The 18,313-nt window shown below is 44.5% G+C and overlaps 2 protein-coding genes across 3 annotated transcripts in view; both read right to left on the bottom strand.

Moving 5' to 3' along the window:
• Positions 1-11,932, bottom strand: part of LOC127039409 (arylsulfatase D-like) — a 39,802-nt gene extending 27,870 nt beyond the window's left edge. The window contains exons 1-3 of one of the 2 annotated variants that reach the window (XM_050933140.1): positions 11,726-11,932; positions 3,936-4,085; positions 1,304-1,425 (exon numbers count right to left, since the gene is read on the bottom strand). In XM_050933140.1, the coding sequence (XP_050789097.1) occupies positions 1,304-1,425; positions 3,936-4,085; positions 11,726-11,871 (418 nt within the window). In that variant the 5' untranslated portion in view covers positions 11,872-11,932. Of the gene's footprint in view, positions 1-1,303; positions 1,426-3,935; positions 4,086-10,996; positions 11,090-11,725 lie in introns of those variants that run through there. The other variant, XM_050933151.1, reaches the window with a different exon arrangement.
• A 2,019-nt stretch (positions 11,933-13,951) lies between these two features.
• Positions 13,952-18,313, bottom strand: part of LOC127039418 (arylsulfatase D-like) — a 28,320-nt gene continuing 23,958 nt past the window's right edge. Inside the window, exons 9-11 of the mRNA XM_050933162.1 lie at positions 15,512-15,674; positions 15,073-15,194; positions 13,952-14,575 (exon numbers count right to left, since the gene is read on the bottom strand). Of these exons, the coding sequence (XP_050789119.1) occupies positions 14,205-14,575; positions 15,073-15,194; positions 15,512-15,674 (656 nt within the window). The 3' untranslated portion in view covers positions 13,952-14,204. The remainder of the gene's footprint in view (positions 14,576-15,072; positions 15,195-15,511; positions 15,675-18,313) is intronic.

Here is an 18,313-nt window from a genome sequence, read left to right as displayed (position 1 = left end):
GTCCTGAGTAGACGTTGCAGTTTCTTAGTGTATTCCTCAGTGGGATCTGAGGGAAGTGGCCTGTAGAATTTGGTGTTGGAGAGTTGTCTAGCAGCCTCCTTTTGGTAGTCAGACCTGTTCATGATGACAACAGCACCTCCTTTATCAGCCTCTTTGATTATAATGTCTGGGTGGTTTCTGAGGCTGTGGATGGCATTGCGTTCTGCACGACTTAGGTTATGAGGCAAGCGATGTTGTTTTTCCACAATTTCTGCCTGTGCACGTCGGCGGAAGCATTCAATGTAGAGGTCCAGACTGTCATTTCGACCCTCAGGAGGACCTTAAGGTGGCCATCCTGCAGCAAAAAAACTTCAGGACCAGACTTCAAAGAGAAACTGCTGAGCTTCAGTTCATCTGCAAATTTGACACCATCAGCTCAGGATTAAACAAAGACTGTGAATGGCTTGCCAATTACAAAACCAGTTTCTCCTCCCTTGGTTTTCACACTTCAACTGCTAGAACATGGCCTCATCCTCCCTGACTGAACTATGTCATTATCTCTAGCTTGCCTGCATATATATACCTGCCCCTGGAAATTTCCACTACATGCATCTGACGAAGTGGGTATTCACCCACAAAAGCTCATGCTCCAAAACGTCTGTTAGTCTATAAGGTGCCACAGGACTCTTTGCTGCTTTTATAAAATAGCTGATATTCTCATCTGATAACAGCCCTTTGCTCCCTTGCAATGTTGACCTAAAATAAAATAATTTCTCTATTTTTGTATAATTTTGTTATCTTGCACTCTGTTAAGACATTATTATGGTATGTCAATCACCCACTGAAAAAGATTTTAAATAAATGGGAAGGGTTTTCAAGACTGTCACAGCTTGACCATTGCTCATTACAACCCACTGTATTCCCTTTGTCCATAGCTTTCAAGCTCAGCAGAACACTAAAACGTGGACACAGCATTCTCAGTAAAAGCTAAGGATGTGAAGAATCTCATTTTACATTGGCATCTTTTCAATCCTACTGTAATACACTTAAATGCGACTCTCACTTTTCTCATATAGTTATGCTGAAGGTTTGTAAAATGATGTTAACCCCCCCCACCCCCAAAAGTTCATTGTTTACCAAAAGTTACCATCGGAATCTTAAGATACCAGCAATAGAGTATTTTCTTCTGCTTAGGATAGAAAATTACTGCAGTATTTTCTATTTCACTATTTGGGCACTGTTTGGTAGATGTTGACTTGTTACTGATGACCAGAGCTCAGCTGTTTACATAGACAGCATTGTATCACTAAAAAATGTCTCCAACCTGATCTGATGGGGTATCTGCCAGTCAGGAAAGCTGCTCTGCTTGGGGTACAAAGTGGAGCTGCAGCAATGTGCTGAGTAAGTTTTACCCCTTCCTTGGCCAGCCGGTCAATATTAGGGGTCCTACAAAGAACAAACAATAGAGTCATATGTTAACACAAGTAGGTAGCAAGTTGAAGGATACATGCATGAAACTTATTACAAGATTGAGAAACACTGGTTTTGATTTAACTGGGGTCACCGCTTGTGTAGGGAAAGCCACTGGCAGGCCAGGCCGGTTTGTTTACCTGCCCTGTCCGCAGGTCCAGCCAATTGCGGCTTCCACTGGCCACGGTTCACTGCTGCAAGCCAACGGGAGCTGCAATTGGCCGGACCTCATAGACTCATAGGTCAGAAGGGACCAATATGATCATCTAGTCTGACCTCCTGCACAAGGCAGGCCACAGAACCCCACCCATCCAATTTTATAACAACCTCTAACCCAGGACCGAGTTATTGAAATCCTCAAAATTGGTTTGAAGACCTCAAGCTGCAGAGAATCCACCAGCAAGCGACCCTGCAGACAAGGCAGGTAAACAAACTGGACCAGCCCGCCAGGGGCTTTCCCTACACAAGCGGCGACCCGTTTGAGAAGCACTGATCAAAACTAACTCAGCTTTCAAATGATTTCCCTAGAAGTACTGCTCTTTTATGCTATATGTACTTTAAGAATGTGTTTGGTTCAGTGCTGAGGAGCCTTTCACCACTAGGGAACTAGGAGCAAATTCATCCCTGAAGTAACTCCACTGATTTGAATGAGTTACCACAGATATAAATCTGGCCACTGGTTTCAAATATAGCTTAAACTGCAAAACTGAAACTACTGCAATTATCTGTGTAAGTGGGATGATGAACATAGAAGGGATTTCCCATTCAAATGTTTTGACTACAGTAGAACCGCAGAGTTATGGACACCCCAGGAATGGAGGATGTCTGTAACTCTGAAATGTTCATAACTCTGAACGAAGTGCAGTTCGGCTCCAGCTCCAGCAGCTGACACGTCAAGCCAGGTTTCAGCAGCAGCTGAACCCCCTCCTCAGTGCCTGCAGCTTTGTTGCAGGGAGTGTCTTTCCCTGGGTCGGATTGCAACTTTGTCCTCCTCCTAGCCAGGGGAGGGGTGTGTGAAAACAGCATCCCTGTCCCAGTTGGGGGAGGGGGAAGATGTGAAAACAGTGCAGACCCCAGTGCTGATCTTGTTCTGCTGGCTGCCTTGGGCTGGCAGACCCAGCATCTTCACTCTTAGATATAAGTGGCTGCCCCGCGCGTGAGGGTTGGAGTGGGATGAGGTGAGGACAGGCATCCCAGATGTGCCTACCTTTAAGATGCAATACAGGCACAGTACAGTATTTGTTTTCTCTCTTTTTCTTTTGTCTCCACTGCTGCCTGATTGGTATCTTCCGGTTTCACATAGTGTCCAGTTGACCAGTCAGTCCATAACTCTAGTGTTCATACCTTTAAGGTTCTACTGTATGTCACTTTTAGCAGCCATTTTATAATACTATATTTTGGAGTTCACTGAACCAAAACCTCCTATCTGGTATCTGGAGCATTTGTGAGCCAAGCAGTTACTGTTCAGTGTTGACACTACGGATCATATATGGCAGCATATAATAATATAGTTACACAATATTTTTATAAGGTTCTAACTCTCCCAGGAGGTAGGACTGCAGCAGTAGTAGGAGGAAAACAGGCCTTTCAGACCTTTCTACCTCGAGCAATGGCAGATCTGGACAACAGGGACAGGAAGTCTACAGTGCTCCTTTCTGCAACCCCAGCACCGCCATGTGAGGCAGGAGGATACCTCCTACCACCTCTCTTGGATTGCCTATAAAAAAGACAGTGCTTCTTCAGGAGGAACATGCCCGTCTGCTGCTGCTACAGACCCAAGCTGACTGGGAGAGTACAGGCCTTGTGGGCTATTCGTCATGAGGAAATTAGTGAGTGCTAGCCCACAGGATCCAGTGGGTGGAGGCCTCATGTGCCTGGAGAAAGGAGTGAGAAAATGGATGAGAGTTGGAGGAAAAGCATAGCACAGAAAGAGCAAGGTTTATAGATAAAAAAACTAGAAGTGGGTAAAGTATAAGATATATGTTTACCCCTTGTCTATCTCTACAATAATGATACCAGTAGTCAGAGGTTAATAGACAGAAAATAAAAGAAACAGAAAGTGGGTTCTAGCCCATGAAAGCTTACGCCCAAATAAATGTGTTAATTTCTAAGGTGCCCCAAGGACTCCTCGTTGTTTTCGCTGAGACAGACTAACACGGCTACCGCTCTGACACCAGAAAATAAAAGGAAATTCAGATCGAGTGGAAATAATAATGTTGCTTCCTTCCCCCATTTCTATTTGTATTGTTTATGTAGGCCCTAATCCTGCAGGTGCATACACATGGGTTTAGCTATATGTGAGCTGGTCCCATTGACTACAAGAAGACTACTCACGTGCATCAAGTTAAGTACATGCATGAGTGTTTGAAAGACTGGGGCCTTGGACTGTAAAGTCATTGGGCTGGAGCATCTTATTTTATGCCTGTAAAACATGTACCTACTTGAAAAAATTAAACACATACATACAATAATGAGAGCGCCTTTACCTTATGGTATTGTTACCATAGCAACCTATGTCTCCAATGCCAAGATCATCTGCCATTATCAGTAAAATATTGGGTTTAAAATCCACAGCCACACTCATTCCACATGTCTTTGGAAATATGCATAATACCAGCAGAGCGGACAGGAAGCTCCTGAAATACAGTAAAACAACTTAAGTTATTACCTGTATGAACCACTGTACTGTTCACAAGGGAAATGCTAATACGATTCAAGATTTGAATTAACTTAGGACAAAACGTAGCCCCTGCCTCCACAGCTGAGAAGAGTGTTGCTGGCAGCGGGTCTGTTGCATGAGAAAGAGGGGACTAGATACAGGGGTGGGTGTAGAGCAGGGGTGAAAGTAACTTAAATGACTTGCCAGTATGCAGGGTTGCCGGGGTACTGGGCAAGGTGGGGAGTGGGCAGCTTTGGGCCCCCAGAATGGGCAGGGCCTCTGGCAGAAGGAGCGGGGCTGGGGCCCAAATCCCCCAGCCAGCCCTTCAGCACTGCCTGGCCCATATCAATTTAAAGGGCCTGGGGTATCAACCACAGGCACCGTAGCAGTAACCAGGAACGCCGGGCCCTTTAAATCGCCACTGGAGCCCCAGGGTAATGGTGGCAGGGGCCGGGAGCCCAGGGCCCTTTTAAATCGCTGGGCTCCGGGGCAGCTGCCCCTTTTGTCCCTGTCCCCCCCAATCACCAGCCCTTCAGATATGATCAGCACTTTCTTACTGGTATGCCATACCAGACCATATCAGCTTACTTTCACCTCTGGTGTACAGCTAAATTCCACAGGCCCATCTGTGAACAGGAGGCAGCAGGGCAGTGGCTCCATTGTTGTGTGTATCCTCCCATCAGTTCCTTCCTTCCATGTACTGGTCTCCCTGCCCCCAAGTAGGTTACTCTAGTCATTGGGCTGCCTTTGTGGAGGAGCTCTGCAAAAGTCTCCCACTAGGGGCCTGCATGGTGTGAAGATTCTTTATCTCATTTACCTGACTTTCATGCTGGCCACAGGATTATAGTCTGAAGGTAAAATTTTCAAAACACAAGAACTAGGGATCACCAAATGAAATTAATAGACAGCAGGTTTAAAACAAAGAAAAGGAAGTATTTTTTCACACAACGCACAGTCAACCTGTGGAACTCCTTGCCAGAGGATGTTGTGAAGGCCAGGACTACAACAGGGTTCAAAAAAGAACTAGATAAATTCATGGAGGATAGGTCCATCAATGGCTATTACCCAGGATGGGCAGGGATGGTGTCCCTAGACTCTGCCAGAATCTGGGAATGGGTGACGGGATGGATCACTTGATGATTACCTGTTCTGTTCATTCCCTCTGGGGCACCTGGCATTTGCCGCTGTTGGAAGACAGGATACTGATACTGGGCTAGATGGACCTTTGGTGTGACCCAGTATGACTGTTCTTATGTTAAAAATTGACTTAAGCTCCAAAATCCCATTTTTTCACTTTCTATTATACTAAGTATGTCTCTCTTGAACAGGGGCAGCTCTTGAAGAGTTCTCAGCTGCTCCAAATGTCAGTTAAAGATTACATTAATTGAGCCTGACCCCACGTTTCTCTCACTACCAAAGTCCCTGGTGAGAGAATCAGTAATTTTGCTGGAGTAAGGACAGTAGCAGGTCCATAGTACTGCACGAGAAAAGTCTCCCCCAATATCAATCCACTTCTAAGCAATTAGCTTTTAAAGGATTGTTGTCAAGATGTTTACTCCAAAAATATGATGTATGGAAAGAATAGCTGTCACCTCCCAAACAAGCTGGAAACAAAAACATAGTTAGAAATAATTCAGTGGTATAAAAGATTAATCTGCTTCATACTGTAAATAAGGAACATGCAGCTGCAGCCACTGAATTGTTTGAGAGCAAAGTTCTTGTCCTTATGTAATTGTCTGTTAATAATTTGTGGCTTTGTATTGTCATGTGAGAAACTTGGGTCTGGATGCAACTTTGAGAATTCCACTTACAGATGCTCCTCGGGTTGCGCAAACCCGATTTACAGAAATCTGGGTTTACAGAAAAAGTTCTGTACATTCCTTACACTCTTTTTTTTTTTTTTTGCACGTAATTGTCAGAGATACGTTCCCAACTTACGCAAAACTCGACTTACACCAGCACGCTTGCATAAGTTGGGGAGCTTCTGTACTCATATTACTTGTCCTCAAGAAGGGAGGCTGCTGATCACAGTGCAGTTGAGAATAAAAGTTACACCATGTTGTACTACTATTATGAACTCCTGCAAAAAGTGATACAGTAATAGCCATGCAAGGTAGTGGAGGGCAATCCATTATACCGGAGGAAAAATAACAGCCCCTAGAAGGACAGGTTAATTCATGCAAGCATTTTTTGTCTGAAATGGACAGACAGGAATAACTCTCTCTTCTCTCCTACTACTAAAATCAAGGCAGTTTTTGATTTTATGAAAGCTGCTTTTATTAATATCTACAAGTGTCCTAGCCCTTAATGTTTGCACATCACAAGCCTCTAAATATTTGACACTGGAATTATCAACCCAAAGTAAATTCCTGCTCAGTGTAATTGAATTTTGCTGCCTAATGTACATTCCACCTATAATTTCAAATGGATTCCCTAAGCTGCTGTACTCATACCTAGAGATGATGGCCTTTCAGAAGTATTTCCTCAAGTATGTAACAAGGTCATTGTGAGATCTAATTACTGGTACTTATTGTTGGAGTAGGCTAGGGTAAAAAGGAAATCTGGAAGTGGAATATACCATGTGAAACAATATTTTTATTGTTCATTCACCCACAGCATGCATAACCACTCATGTTTCTTAAAGAACTTACGTGCTGTCAAAACATTACCATATCCTCTTTTTTAAAAAAAACCCAAACTGTCCCTTCTAGTTAATTTAGAGTGACAGATGTCCTGATTTTACAGGGACAGTCTCGATATTTGGGGCTTTTTCTTATACAGGCGCCTATTACCCCCAACCCCGGCACAATTTTTCACACTTGCTATCTGGTCACCCTAAATTAATTCCAAGTGGAATGAAGCCTACATGAGAGAATGGCATCTGTAAAAGGGTGGACTCCTGCTCTGGGAGAGGAAGGGATTAAAACAGCCCTGGCAAGGGGCCAGCTGGAGCCAGAAGCCTGGGCTGATGGTGAGAGTGGCTGCAGCTGGGGACCACGCCCCAAACTGAGCCACAGGGCCTAATAAGAAGGCCAAAGAGCCAGAAGCAGAAAGAGTCTCTCTCTGACTGGAGAGGGAGATAGGCCTGGCTGCTCGGGGACTCACCCAGGGGACCTAAAGGAAGGCTGGGCTAGGGGAAAAGCCTTAGGAACTGGGAAGCCCTAGGCCAGCAACTACCCAGGCTGCAGGGCCTAATTCTAGGCCTCCAAGGTACTGGGTTGCAGAGGGGAAGCCGGAGGGTGGGTAAAGGCAGCCAGGCCAAAACCCCTTTGCCTATGATGAGTGGCTGATACTGCAGTCTGCCCCAGGGTGTGGGGCTAGACAATGACTGGGCAGTAGCCAATACTGAGGAAAAGTGGGGATAGTGGGGTGGGGTTCCCTTGGGAGGGGGGAGACCCAGTTAAAGGGGCACCGAGGTCCAGGGAGGGGCCTGGGGCCAGCAGAGGATAGGTGGATCACCGGCCTGCAGAGGGCGCTCCGTAGCTGGAATTGAGTTAATTCCCCAAAGCAACCAGCAGGAGGCGCTGCGGGGGTGAGTCCACACATTTACAGCATCCTAAACTGCTTGTCTAATCACAAGCGAGGAAATGATCAATCTAGGAATGCGTACGAAAGGTTAAAGGAATAGGCTCCACAAGCAAAAGGAAATGATCAGGAGAGGTTTTTTTTTAAACGTAATGGAATTTTACAGGGAAAATTACAACACGTGCAGAATTTCAGGGAAAGCATAGCTGCAAGATTCATCTGGATCTGCCTCGCTTGGTAAGCTGGGCCCATTTTAAAGCAAAAGTATTTTAATACAGCCAAATACATACCAAAGTTATACATTTGGGAACAAGCAATACCAGCTGGGCAATTGTGTCTTGTAAGGCAGAGACTGTGAAAAGGATTTAGGGGTCATAGTGGACAAGTGAGCATAGTGGACATGAGCTCCAGTGCAATACTGTGGCAAAAAGATCTAATGCTACCCTTGGATATACAAAAAGGGTAGTAGTGAGTAGGAGTATGGAGGTGATTTTACTTCTGCATACAGCATTAGTGAGACCAACACTAGAATACTGCACATAGTTCTGGTGTCCATATTGTAAAAAGGATGTTGAAAAACCAGAGAGGGTGCAGAAAAGATTACAATGATTCCAGGGCTGGAGAAAATATGAGAGTAAGAACCTTAAAAAGAGCTCAGTCTGTTTAGCTTATCAAAAACAAGATCTAGAGGCGATTTGATTACAGTGCATATATACCTTGATGGACAAAATACTAGGTATTAAATGGCTCTTTTATCTAGCAGAGAACGGAATAACAAGAACGAATGGCTGGATGATGAAGCCTGACAACTTCAAAGAAGAAATAAGGAGCATATTTTTAACAGTGAGGCTGATAAACCATTGGAACAAACTACCAAGGAAAGAGGTCATCAAATTATGATGATGTCTTTCTGGCAGATATGCTTTAGCTTTACATAAATTATACTTTACATAAGCACAAGTAACTGGCCTCAATACAGTGATAACTGGGTGAAATGCAACAGCTTGTGACACACAGGAGGTCTGACTAGGTGATTGATAAAGTTTGGGGTGAGCAGGCACTATTCAATCTATAAACATGAAGATTTTCCTTCAGATGGGACAGTAGGAAAAGAGAATGGAAGAAAATCAGTGATAGAAACAAATGAGATGTATGAGGAAAATAGGACAGGTAGGAGCAAACTAATCAGAGAAGTACTACAGATCACATGAAATATATCTGAGAGTTTTGCACACTAGATACACCAGTATAAATGCACAGTAAGTCCACTGACAGCGAAATTGAAAGCAAACATTTCCCCGGTGTACCTGTACTTCCCACAATCCAGCAAATCCCAAACTGAAGTTGAGTTTGTAGAGATGAAAGAAGGAGAGGAGAGGAAATATGGATGAATTGCTATTTTCCTTGCTTAATACTGCTCACATGTTGTTTTCCCTGTTTACGATACAGTGTGCTAGCTCCATCTGAAGGCAGCAGCATAGGCGGCAGGTTTGTATAATTTTTAGTGGTGCCCAAAATGGTGGTGCCCCCCCACTCCCTCGCTGTAAGCTTATATAAAATGAAGCTACAATGCGTCAGCACCACAAGATTACAAAGGTCAATTAAAAGTGGAAAGTCAGAAGCAGCACTTGCCTGCTTCAATATACGGTATTATATTTTGTTGCACTTGTAGCGACAAAGTGGGAATGTTCTTAATGTTTTCTCTGAATATTGTGTGGGTGCCTCAGTTTCCCCTGCAAGATGCCAACTGAAGGTGTTAGGGACGAAGAGATCAAGGTGCCTCCTTGTCCAGAAGAGACACAAAGGCCAGAGGAGGAAGTGTCAGTTTGGAGCTGGCTGGGGAAATGGGAAGAGACCCAGAACTTGGGTCTGGGCTCCCCACCCCCCAAGATGGACCTGACTGAGGGGTCCTGTTTTCTGTACCTACAAGCTCTGTTTTAGACAGTGTTCCTGTCATCTAATAAACCTTCTGTTTTACCAGCTGGCTGAGACTCACGTCTGACTGCAGAGTTAGGGTGCAGGGACCTCTGGTTGCCCCAGGACCTGCCTGGGCGGACTCGCTGAAGAAAGCACACGGTGTGGAAGGGCATGCTGAATGCTCTGAGGTCAGACCCAGGAAGGTGTAAGCTTCTTGCCCTGGAGACAGTAGGCTCAGAGGGAGGAGGCTCCCCCAGCATCCTGACTGGCTTTGTATGGAGTAGTTCCAAAGCATCCTAGCATGCCCTTCCACACCATGCACTTTCTGGCAGTCTGCACAGGCACTGACACTCCTTCCTCTGGCCCTTGTCTCTTTTCCAGGCATTAGGAAGCTACCTGATCTCTTTGTTCTCCAACACCTTCAGTTGTCACCTTGCAGGAGAGCGGCCCAGGCCATCTGTTGCCCGGAGATAGGGTTTCGTCCATTCTCTGTGCAGAGGGCATCACACTGGCCCTCTAGGGCTCTACAACAATCACACAACCTTATCCCACCATCTAGATCCTTGAGACATGCATAGGGGAAACTGAGGCACCCACACATTATTCAAAGAAAACATTAAGAACATTCCCACTTTGTAACACCTGTATATGACTAGTTATGTACTTTAAAGGGTGTAAAATAATCAAGTATTGTGCTAAACACAAGAATACTCCAAACTGACCACCAAATTTTAAGCTGCAGTATTCCCCTCAGGTGAGGGCTCTGGGGTGGGGCTGGGGATGAGGGGTTCACAGTGCAGGAGGGTGCTCAGGGTTGAGTTGCTAGGGGCACAGGCTCTGGAGTGGGGCAGGGCTGAGGATAAGGAACTTGGGGTGCAGACAGGCTGCCCCAGGGCTAGGGCCAGAGAGGATTCCACCCCCGGCCCCTGGGCAGCAGCAAGCTCCAGGGGACGGACCTCTCCTCTTCCCTGCCCCCCCCCCAGCAGCAGCACACTCACTCTGCACCACAGTCACTGCATATGCTCCTAGGGCCTCTCTCAGGTCCAGAAAGCCCATTCGCTTCCCCTACGGTGGGTACTGGGGTGGGGGGGCTGCCATCGTATGTGGCCACCCGTGCTGCTACCCCTCACCATAGCCTCACTGGGGATGGGGCTGCCCCTTGCCCAGCGTGAGGCAGGAGTGGGGACTGCAGGGTAGTGGCTGGGGGAGGGGTAGGGTGACACAAAATTTACTCAAGCCCCAGCTGCTCTGGTCTAGGAAGTCCCCCTCCCCCATCTCCCCTGTGGTGGGTGGGTGGGTGCTGGGGAGGACTGCCACCACATGAGGCTTCCTTCCTCCCTCCCCTGCTGCCCCTCACCCTAGCCTCACTGGGGATGGGGCTACCCCTTGCCCTGCATTGGGCAGGAGTGGGGGCTGCGGGGGGGGGGGTGGATCACAGGGTCAAACCTCATCAAAGCCCCAGCAGCTGCTCAGGTGATTGAGGTCTACTCCAGATGTCCATCTCCTGGCCAGAAGTCCCCTTGGCGTCTCTTCCAGGTGGGTGCCGGGGACGGGGGAGAGGGCTCCCAAGCACGTGCGTGCCTCCTCCCCCCCTCTTTCTTCCCCCTCCCGAGGTGCTCCAACAGTCTGCCAGCCGCTGCTCTCTATAGCCTTAGGCAGAAGCAGGGACAGGCAGCCAGCAGCAGCACAAGCAAAGGAGAGAGGCATGGGCTGGTGTTTTTCAGGCAGGGAAGCTCTGAGTCTGTGGGGGCAGAGCCAGGGGGGAAACCCAGCTCCAAATATTGGTGGAGCACAGCCCCCAGCCTTGAATATTCCTGGTGCTTAGGCACCACAAGCCCATATAACCTGCCGCCCCTGGGCAGCAGTTCTGATTAATCAGATGATTGGAGACAAGGGCAGATAGGAGCTAGCAGAGAAGAGACATAAGAACAGCCATACTGAGTCAGACCAAAGGTCCATCCAGCCCAGTATCCTGTCTGCTGACAGTGGCCAATGCCAGGTGCCCCAGAGGGAATGAACCTAACAGGCAATGATCAAGTGATCTCCCTCCTGCAATTTGACTTGAAAGCTAGACAAAAGTCAAGAAAAAACAGACTTTTACTGCCTAGGATTTACTATTTTGAAACAGACTGTAAATAAAATTCTGGATTAAAACAGAGTATTGCTCAGAAATACCTGGGCGCCTGTGCAGAAGGCACAAAGAATAGAAAGCTCTGACCATGTTCCAGAGGATCTGGACCTACACACCTTCTGGACAAAGGAAAGGTCTCCGAATGTGACCCTTTGGTACAAGTGGCAGAACACTGCTGGCCGACCCCCATCTGAAAGCCAGATTTCTGCACTGCAAATCCGGAAGCAGGAACCCTGAGAAAGGGAGCCCTGGCAAAGCTAATGTTACACAGGCCAGAGAGGGAATGAACGCAAATTAGAAACTTCCTTAAAAAGTGTAAACTTCTGTAAGGGACTGAGAGAAAATTCCTCTCTAGGGAAAAAGCGTGGAGCACATTTTTAAAAGCAGTCTGTTTAGTTTTTTCATTCTGCAGGCCACAGTGAGAGAAATAGATCCTTTCTCTGCTCTCTCCCATAAGTACTGCCACTCAGCTTCCAACCCTGGGGTTCTTGGTTCCTAAAAGGGACAGATTTTCAAAAGCACAGCTCCGATTGTTCTCAAAGACCAATTGGGTACTAAGCCCTTTGGAAAATCTGGCCAAAAAAGTGTTTCATCCTCTGTGAGACCAGGAATGGCTGCACAGACCATTACTGTAATGCACCCTAAATAAGAACTATTTAAAGGAAGTATGGCCAGAGTAGCCTGGCCACTAATAATCAGTTGGGGTGAAGATCAGAATTCAGGAATGGTGAGATGGTACCGCTGCTTCTACTCAAAGTTTGGCACACATTCTCTGCTTAGATATATTTTGGGGAGTACATAATAGGTTTAGAGGGCCAAAGTGGATACAAGATATCTCAGCAAGGTGCAGAAATCAGGAAATGCAGAAAGAATCAAATGAAGTGCTTAGGTTTTGGAATTTTAAAAGCCATGTAGGTATGAATGGAATTTTGACTCCAAAGTACCTAAATCCCTTTAGAAAATGAGAGTTAGGCTCCTAAATCAGTTATATGTTACAATGCCGAAGGCACCAATGTCTAAATACTATTAAAATCTTGGCCCTAATAAGTAGAAGCCAATCAAAAAAGAAGCCAGGAAAAAGCTGAGAAATTAGCTCAGACATGCTCCAAGCAGGCAAGAGAAAGTTTCCAACCTAGTAATTCATAGGTTAGTGGAGTCTTAGAGCTGTTAATAGTTTATATTCATAGTTTATATATAGCTAAATCAAACATATTCAAGGGGAAGGTGGAGGAGTCTGGGTGGTCTATGAGAATTGGATAGGATCCACATAATCACTCCCTTTTGCCCCCTATAAATTAATCAGCAAAATAATGCAGCCTTAAGATATCTTTTTTGCACAGCCCTGCCTCTTCCACCATCATGTGGGCAGTTGATAGCTCTGTTAGTATGGCTTCCATGGAGATGTGCTGCCAGGGATGGGAGTGGGGGTCAGAGCTGGTCTAAATGATGTGGGGCAATTCACGTTAGGGGATCCTCACAGGGATTCCCTCCCTCTGAGCCCTCCCATGGACTTTTCAGTAAGAGGGGAGGATCTGAGTCCTTATTATTTTTATTGTTACTTGACAGCAGGAATCAGTTATCACTGCAGTGTGGTGGCTAGAATAACTTACACAGCCCTCTATCACAGTACTAAAACTGGCTGTGCATATTAGAATTTTCAGCCTCCACTAGGGCTGGGTCTGGTACTGAGTGTTGCTCACTCAGGCATGCCACCCATTCCTCTGGAAGCTGCTGAAAAGGGAGCTTCCTTCCCTCTTGTGGCCTCCACCATGCTCTAAGCAATGCATTAGGGACCGGACTGACAGCCCCAGACCAGTTAGGGGAGATTTCCATCAGCCAGGAGAGGCCTGTCCTCTTTAAGAACCAAAGGCGAACCATTCCCCAAATAATCTCCATGGGAGAGCTAATCCCTCAACCAACCAGTTACTGCATAGCCAGAGGATATATCTGCCATCACCACTGCTGCTAGAAGAACTAGCTGCAAGATAGAAGAATCACCTAGAGGAGCCTCTATGAGGAGCTAGGGAAGGACTAAGGGATTCTTCTTCCATGGAGTATCAAAGGAAATTATTTTGGGGGCGGGGAAGTATTTTACACAGGATGTGTCTTATATATGACCAACTGGGCTGAAACATTGCAGGCAGCCCTTTGCTAGAAAGTTGGTAATACATCCTTGAATAGAAATTCAGTATAAAAATGATGCTGAATTAGTGAATTTATATCCACAAATTTCAAGAGATTCAAAGTTATGGTTACTACAGCATCTTTAATTTTGGCACACTGCAATGTATCTGAGCTATATCTTCAGCAGTGAATAGATACTCCTAAGACTTGCCATACTGGAACATATTAATTTGGTCCATGTAGACTGAAATCTTGTTTCATGAAATGGCCTTCACTAAACCCTATTTCATACAGCTAGCCAACTGTGTAATCCTAAATCAACAAAAAGAGAATCCATTTGCTCAAAAAAAGCACTTGATTTTAAAGCTTTTCATACAGTTAACCTTCAATATATTTTCTTTACAGTGCAGGGTGTGCACTGTCACCTTCTTTATCACACCAGCAAAACGGGAATGTCCCACAGCATGGCTGTAGCCAGGGCTTCCACATAATGTTGTACAATGAGAGCTGTTGTGGGACTGGAGTCAGTGTCTGGCGATGTTCCTGAACAGCTCTTTCTATTCTGCTTATTACTGTGTCAAACAGGGGCTCAGTGGCAGGTAATAGAGGTTTGGCCTCAGAAGGGTCTCTGGAGAGATCAAAGAGTAAAGGAGGGTCATGATGGGTTACACCTTCCCCAAAACATGGGCAAATTCCTCTTCCATAACACGCTCCAGCACCCTCTGGCTGGAATATTGGAGTCACATAATGAGCCTTCCACAGTGCACCACCTGGTAGGAGAGAAACCAGATGTAAGATGATGCTGATAGACATAAAATGGCATTAGAAGAGTGAAAGATCTTTCAGCACTGAACATATTTTCAGAACTTAAGAAGTAAAGTTTTGAATCTGTAACACAAGGTGCCAAGTTTCGCCTTCATACTGCTGGATGGGGTATTCAGAACTGGGTCCATCCAAACAGGATTAAGCCACTACTGCCCCTCCCAGAGCAACTGAGCAGGGAGAACCTTGGTTTTGCACCCAATATTCTAGTCAGCATACTTGTGCCTGTAGCGTGTATATCAAAATATACATGCAGCACAGCAGCAAATTATTACTGCTCTATGGGTACCTGCACTGTTCCTAGGTGGAACAACTACACACACTCTCCTATCCCAGGTTTGTTGCAAAGCTAAAATCTATCCTATATTAATACTGAATGATACTATACATATGCTTTCCTAGAGATTGTAGCCATCATTGTTTTTGGAAGAACCGTTATACTCACTGTCCTTTTCGTGCCACCGTACTGCATGTAAATACATGCCACAGTAGTGAAACAGGAAATCATGCTCTGAGTGCTGAATGGACCCCTGCAGTAAAGGCATCAGGTTCCGGCCATCGATCACTCTAATGTTGATAGAGAGAATGGCAGTCACCAAACTGCAGTGAGCTGCAGGATAACAAGTTCTGTACTCGACTGTCATTGCAATTGAAAGCACAATTGAAAACTTACTTTTGGAACAAGGAACATTTATGAGAAAGGGGCGAATCTCAAACATGTAAAAGATTTATATATGAACTATATACAGCTTAGGGATTCAAAAAAGTAGGCTGGAAATCACATGATAAACATCCAATATTGAAATCTAACATGAGGATCATTTTCAAAAAAGATTCCATATTGGAAATTTAAAAGGAGTGAATATGTTTTACAATTTCTGTACCTGTCCTGAGGCACTATCCCTCCAGCCAGGTAAGCCACCGTAGGGTAAATGTCCATAAGACTTGTAGGTTCATCAATAACTGTGTCTGCAGGTAACACTCCTGGCCATCTAAATATCCCTGGCACACGGATCCCTCCTTCCCAGCCTCCCATACCTTTTCCACCTATTGTTAAATAACAAGGCAATAGAAGATATTTTAGAAACATGAAGTGTTGCTTACTTAACCCGCCAAACATTATTGGTTTATCTTAGTTAAGTCTCTCACACTTATTTCAGTTTTACCATGAGCCCATCCTCCTTAGGAACAAATTTAGTTGTTTCAATCCCATTAAAATGGATTTTCTTCAGCTGCCCCCTCAGTAGCTTACGCATCTACTGATTCCCCTTTGTTTTACAGAAAAGAGAATTGCCACATTGGACCATAGGATGGATCACATTTTATTACATAGATGGTCACATTGACGCTTCCCTTCCTATTCACAATTCAATGGATTACCTTCCATTCACAATCATGTAACACCCTGTTAGAACTATAGCAACTGTTTAATACTGTACGAGTATTTAATGTGTCTTAGTGGTTTTTAATGCAATTTAGCATGTGATCAGCCAGTTCTTCATGAAGCACCAGTTTGAGGACCTCTGAATTAAAGCATTCCATCCAATCACCTAGTTACCTGTGTACTAGTGTATCTCTAGTAGTTGAGCAGTCTAGCTTTGATTAATTACTTGAGTAGTGTAGTCTGATTTAGGATGTGTTAATATTAATTTAATTGATCAATTATTTTATTTTAATTAATTAATATCAATAATAATTAATATTAATAGTATGGGTTTTAGGCTTGTCAATCTGTTTGATCAGAAGATAAAAGTTCTTGTCCCGAATCAGGCTCCACAGAATTTACAAATGACCCTTGGGGGTATGACAGGAAGCTCACACTGAGACAGATATAGCTTTAAAGACTTATTGAAATCAATAATAGTAAGTAAATGGTGAAATACTCAGAGTTACAAAGTTACAGCTGCGTTACTGCTATTCAAAAGATACATATGATAATATAGAATTGTATGCAACAAAGCTTTGGTTAATATACTCACACTTTTCCTTGATAACCTGGTGGTAAGAGACACAGGACCAGCCTTGCAGTTCAGGTTTCTCAATTCTTGAGTGAGGGATGCAGTGCTTAGAAAAATCTAATGCTAAGAGCTATCAAAACTAAATTAGGGTTTACTTGACTAACAAACTTAAAATCAAAACCTAATAAACAAACCTGGAAAACAACTTAGGGAAACGAAGCTTAGCCTAGTTCCCTTGAAACTTAACGTTTTAAGAACAACAAGTACAGCCTACTAATATTAGCGGTCATCGTAGATAGATAGAATAGAGAGAGATAGTGGAGGAAGTAAGTGAGAATAATAGAGAGGAGCGCTCTAGCGAGGTGGGTCAGCTCTTTTATAGGGCATAAGTACCAGAAATCCTTCCTCCTATGCCCAAATTTCATTCCTCAACCACAAAATATTAGGGTATGCTTACTCCATAGGCTAGTAGTTTGTGTGTATTGATGACATGCCCATATGCACATAAGTTCCCTTGTGGTGTACCTGTTAAGTCTGTGGGTACAACATTGAAAACCCCCCATGCCATTCTCCATTGTCTATTGGTCTAGATAAAAAGGTCATAGACATAGGCATGGGTACTTATCTATTTAGGTAACAAGGTATAGGTCAACTTTACATTTCTGGGTAAAAGGTCTTAATATAGGATGTGCTAACTTTGCCTTAGCTTAACATACAGGATATGGCCTGTAGGTCTCTTGCATTACAGATTTAATATAAATGTATAAACCTATTACAATAAACTATATTTTTATATATATACACACACACACGCGCACACACACACACACACACGCAAGCAGTTTAATCCTATAGGCTACAGTAGTGGAGAGATCAGCCAGTGAGATACCAAGACCAGGCTGGTGCAGAGGGCAGTGGAGAGGTGGAGCAGCGGTTCCAGCAGCAGCAAGTGAGTAGAGAAGCCTAAGAGGTGCTGCTAGAGGAGAAGTCACTTCCCTACTTTCTGCTGGATGATTCAACTGTATTAGCCAATACATATATGCTAGGCATAGTATACACCACATTAATACCATACATATAATAACTATTAATGTAACTCACATAGGTTTTGGGAAGTTATATTACCTGAATGTATTATGCTCGTCTAACAATTCTGCCCACCCACGCCTATCATCCCACAGCACTTTGCAAACCTGAAGTCAGCTTTGGCATTAGAAAATAGAAACTTGCCAAAGCAAAGATGCACGAATACTTTGTACTAAGTACAGTTAGAGACTACTTTCATGGCTCATCAGCACTTGGAATCTAGAATTGAAAATGAGATATAGGGAAGTATAGGGAAGTACTAAAGACAAAGCTGGCACAAACTGTTGAGTTAAACTTAAATTGACCATTTAATAATTTGTTCCAGTATCTTTCCACCTATTGACGTTAGGCTGACTGGTCTATAAATACTAAAAGGGGAACAAAGAGAGCCCAAGGAATTAAAAATATTTCAGAAATCAAAGAATCTTTCTTTGATATCAAGGTTATCCTGGGGATTTATGACTCCAAAAATTCTAAAGGAAGCATTTTCCCTGAGGCTTCCTCATTATTAGCTGTTAATTTGAGTAGATTGTTTAGCAGCAGCTCTGTTCTAGAACAGCTTGATGGCCCTGGTGTGAGACCTATGACCATCACAACAAGCCTGGTGGTGACAATTTCCAAATTATTCCTGCTATCCCTCCT

This window comes from Gopherus flavomarginatus, chromosome 1 (genome assembly GCF_025201925.1).
Source record: "Gopherus flavomarginatus isolate rGopFla2 chromosome 1, rGopFla2.mat.asm, whole genome shotgun sequence".
NCBI lineage: Eukaryota > Metazoa > Chordata > Testudines > Testudinidae > Gopherus > Gopherus flavomarginatus.
The sequence above is the reverse complement of the archived record's forward strand: the minus strand, read 5'-3'. Positions and strand labels throughout refer to the sequence as shown.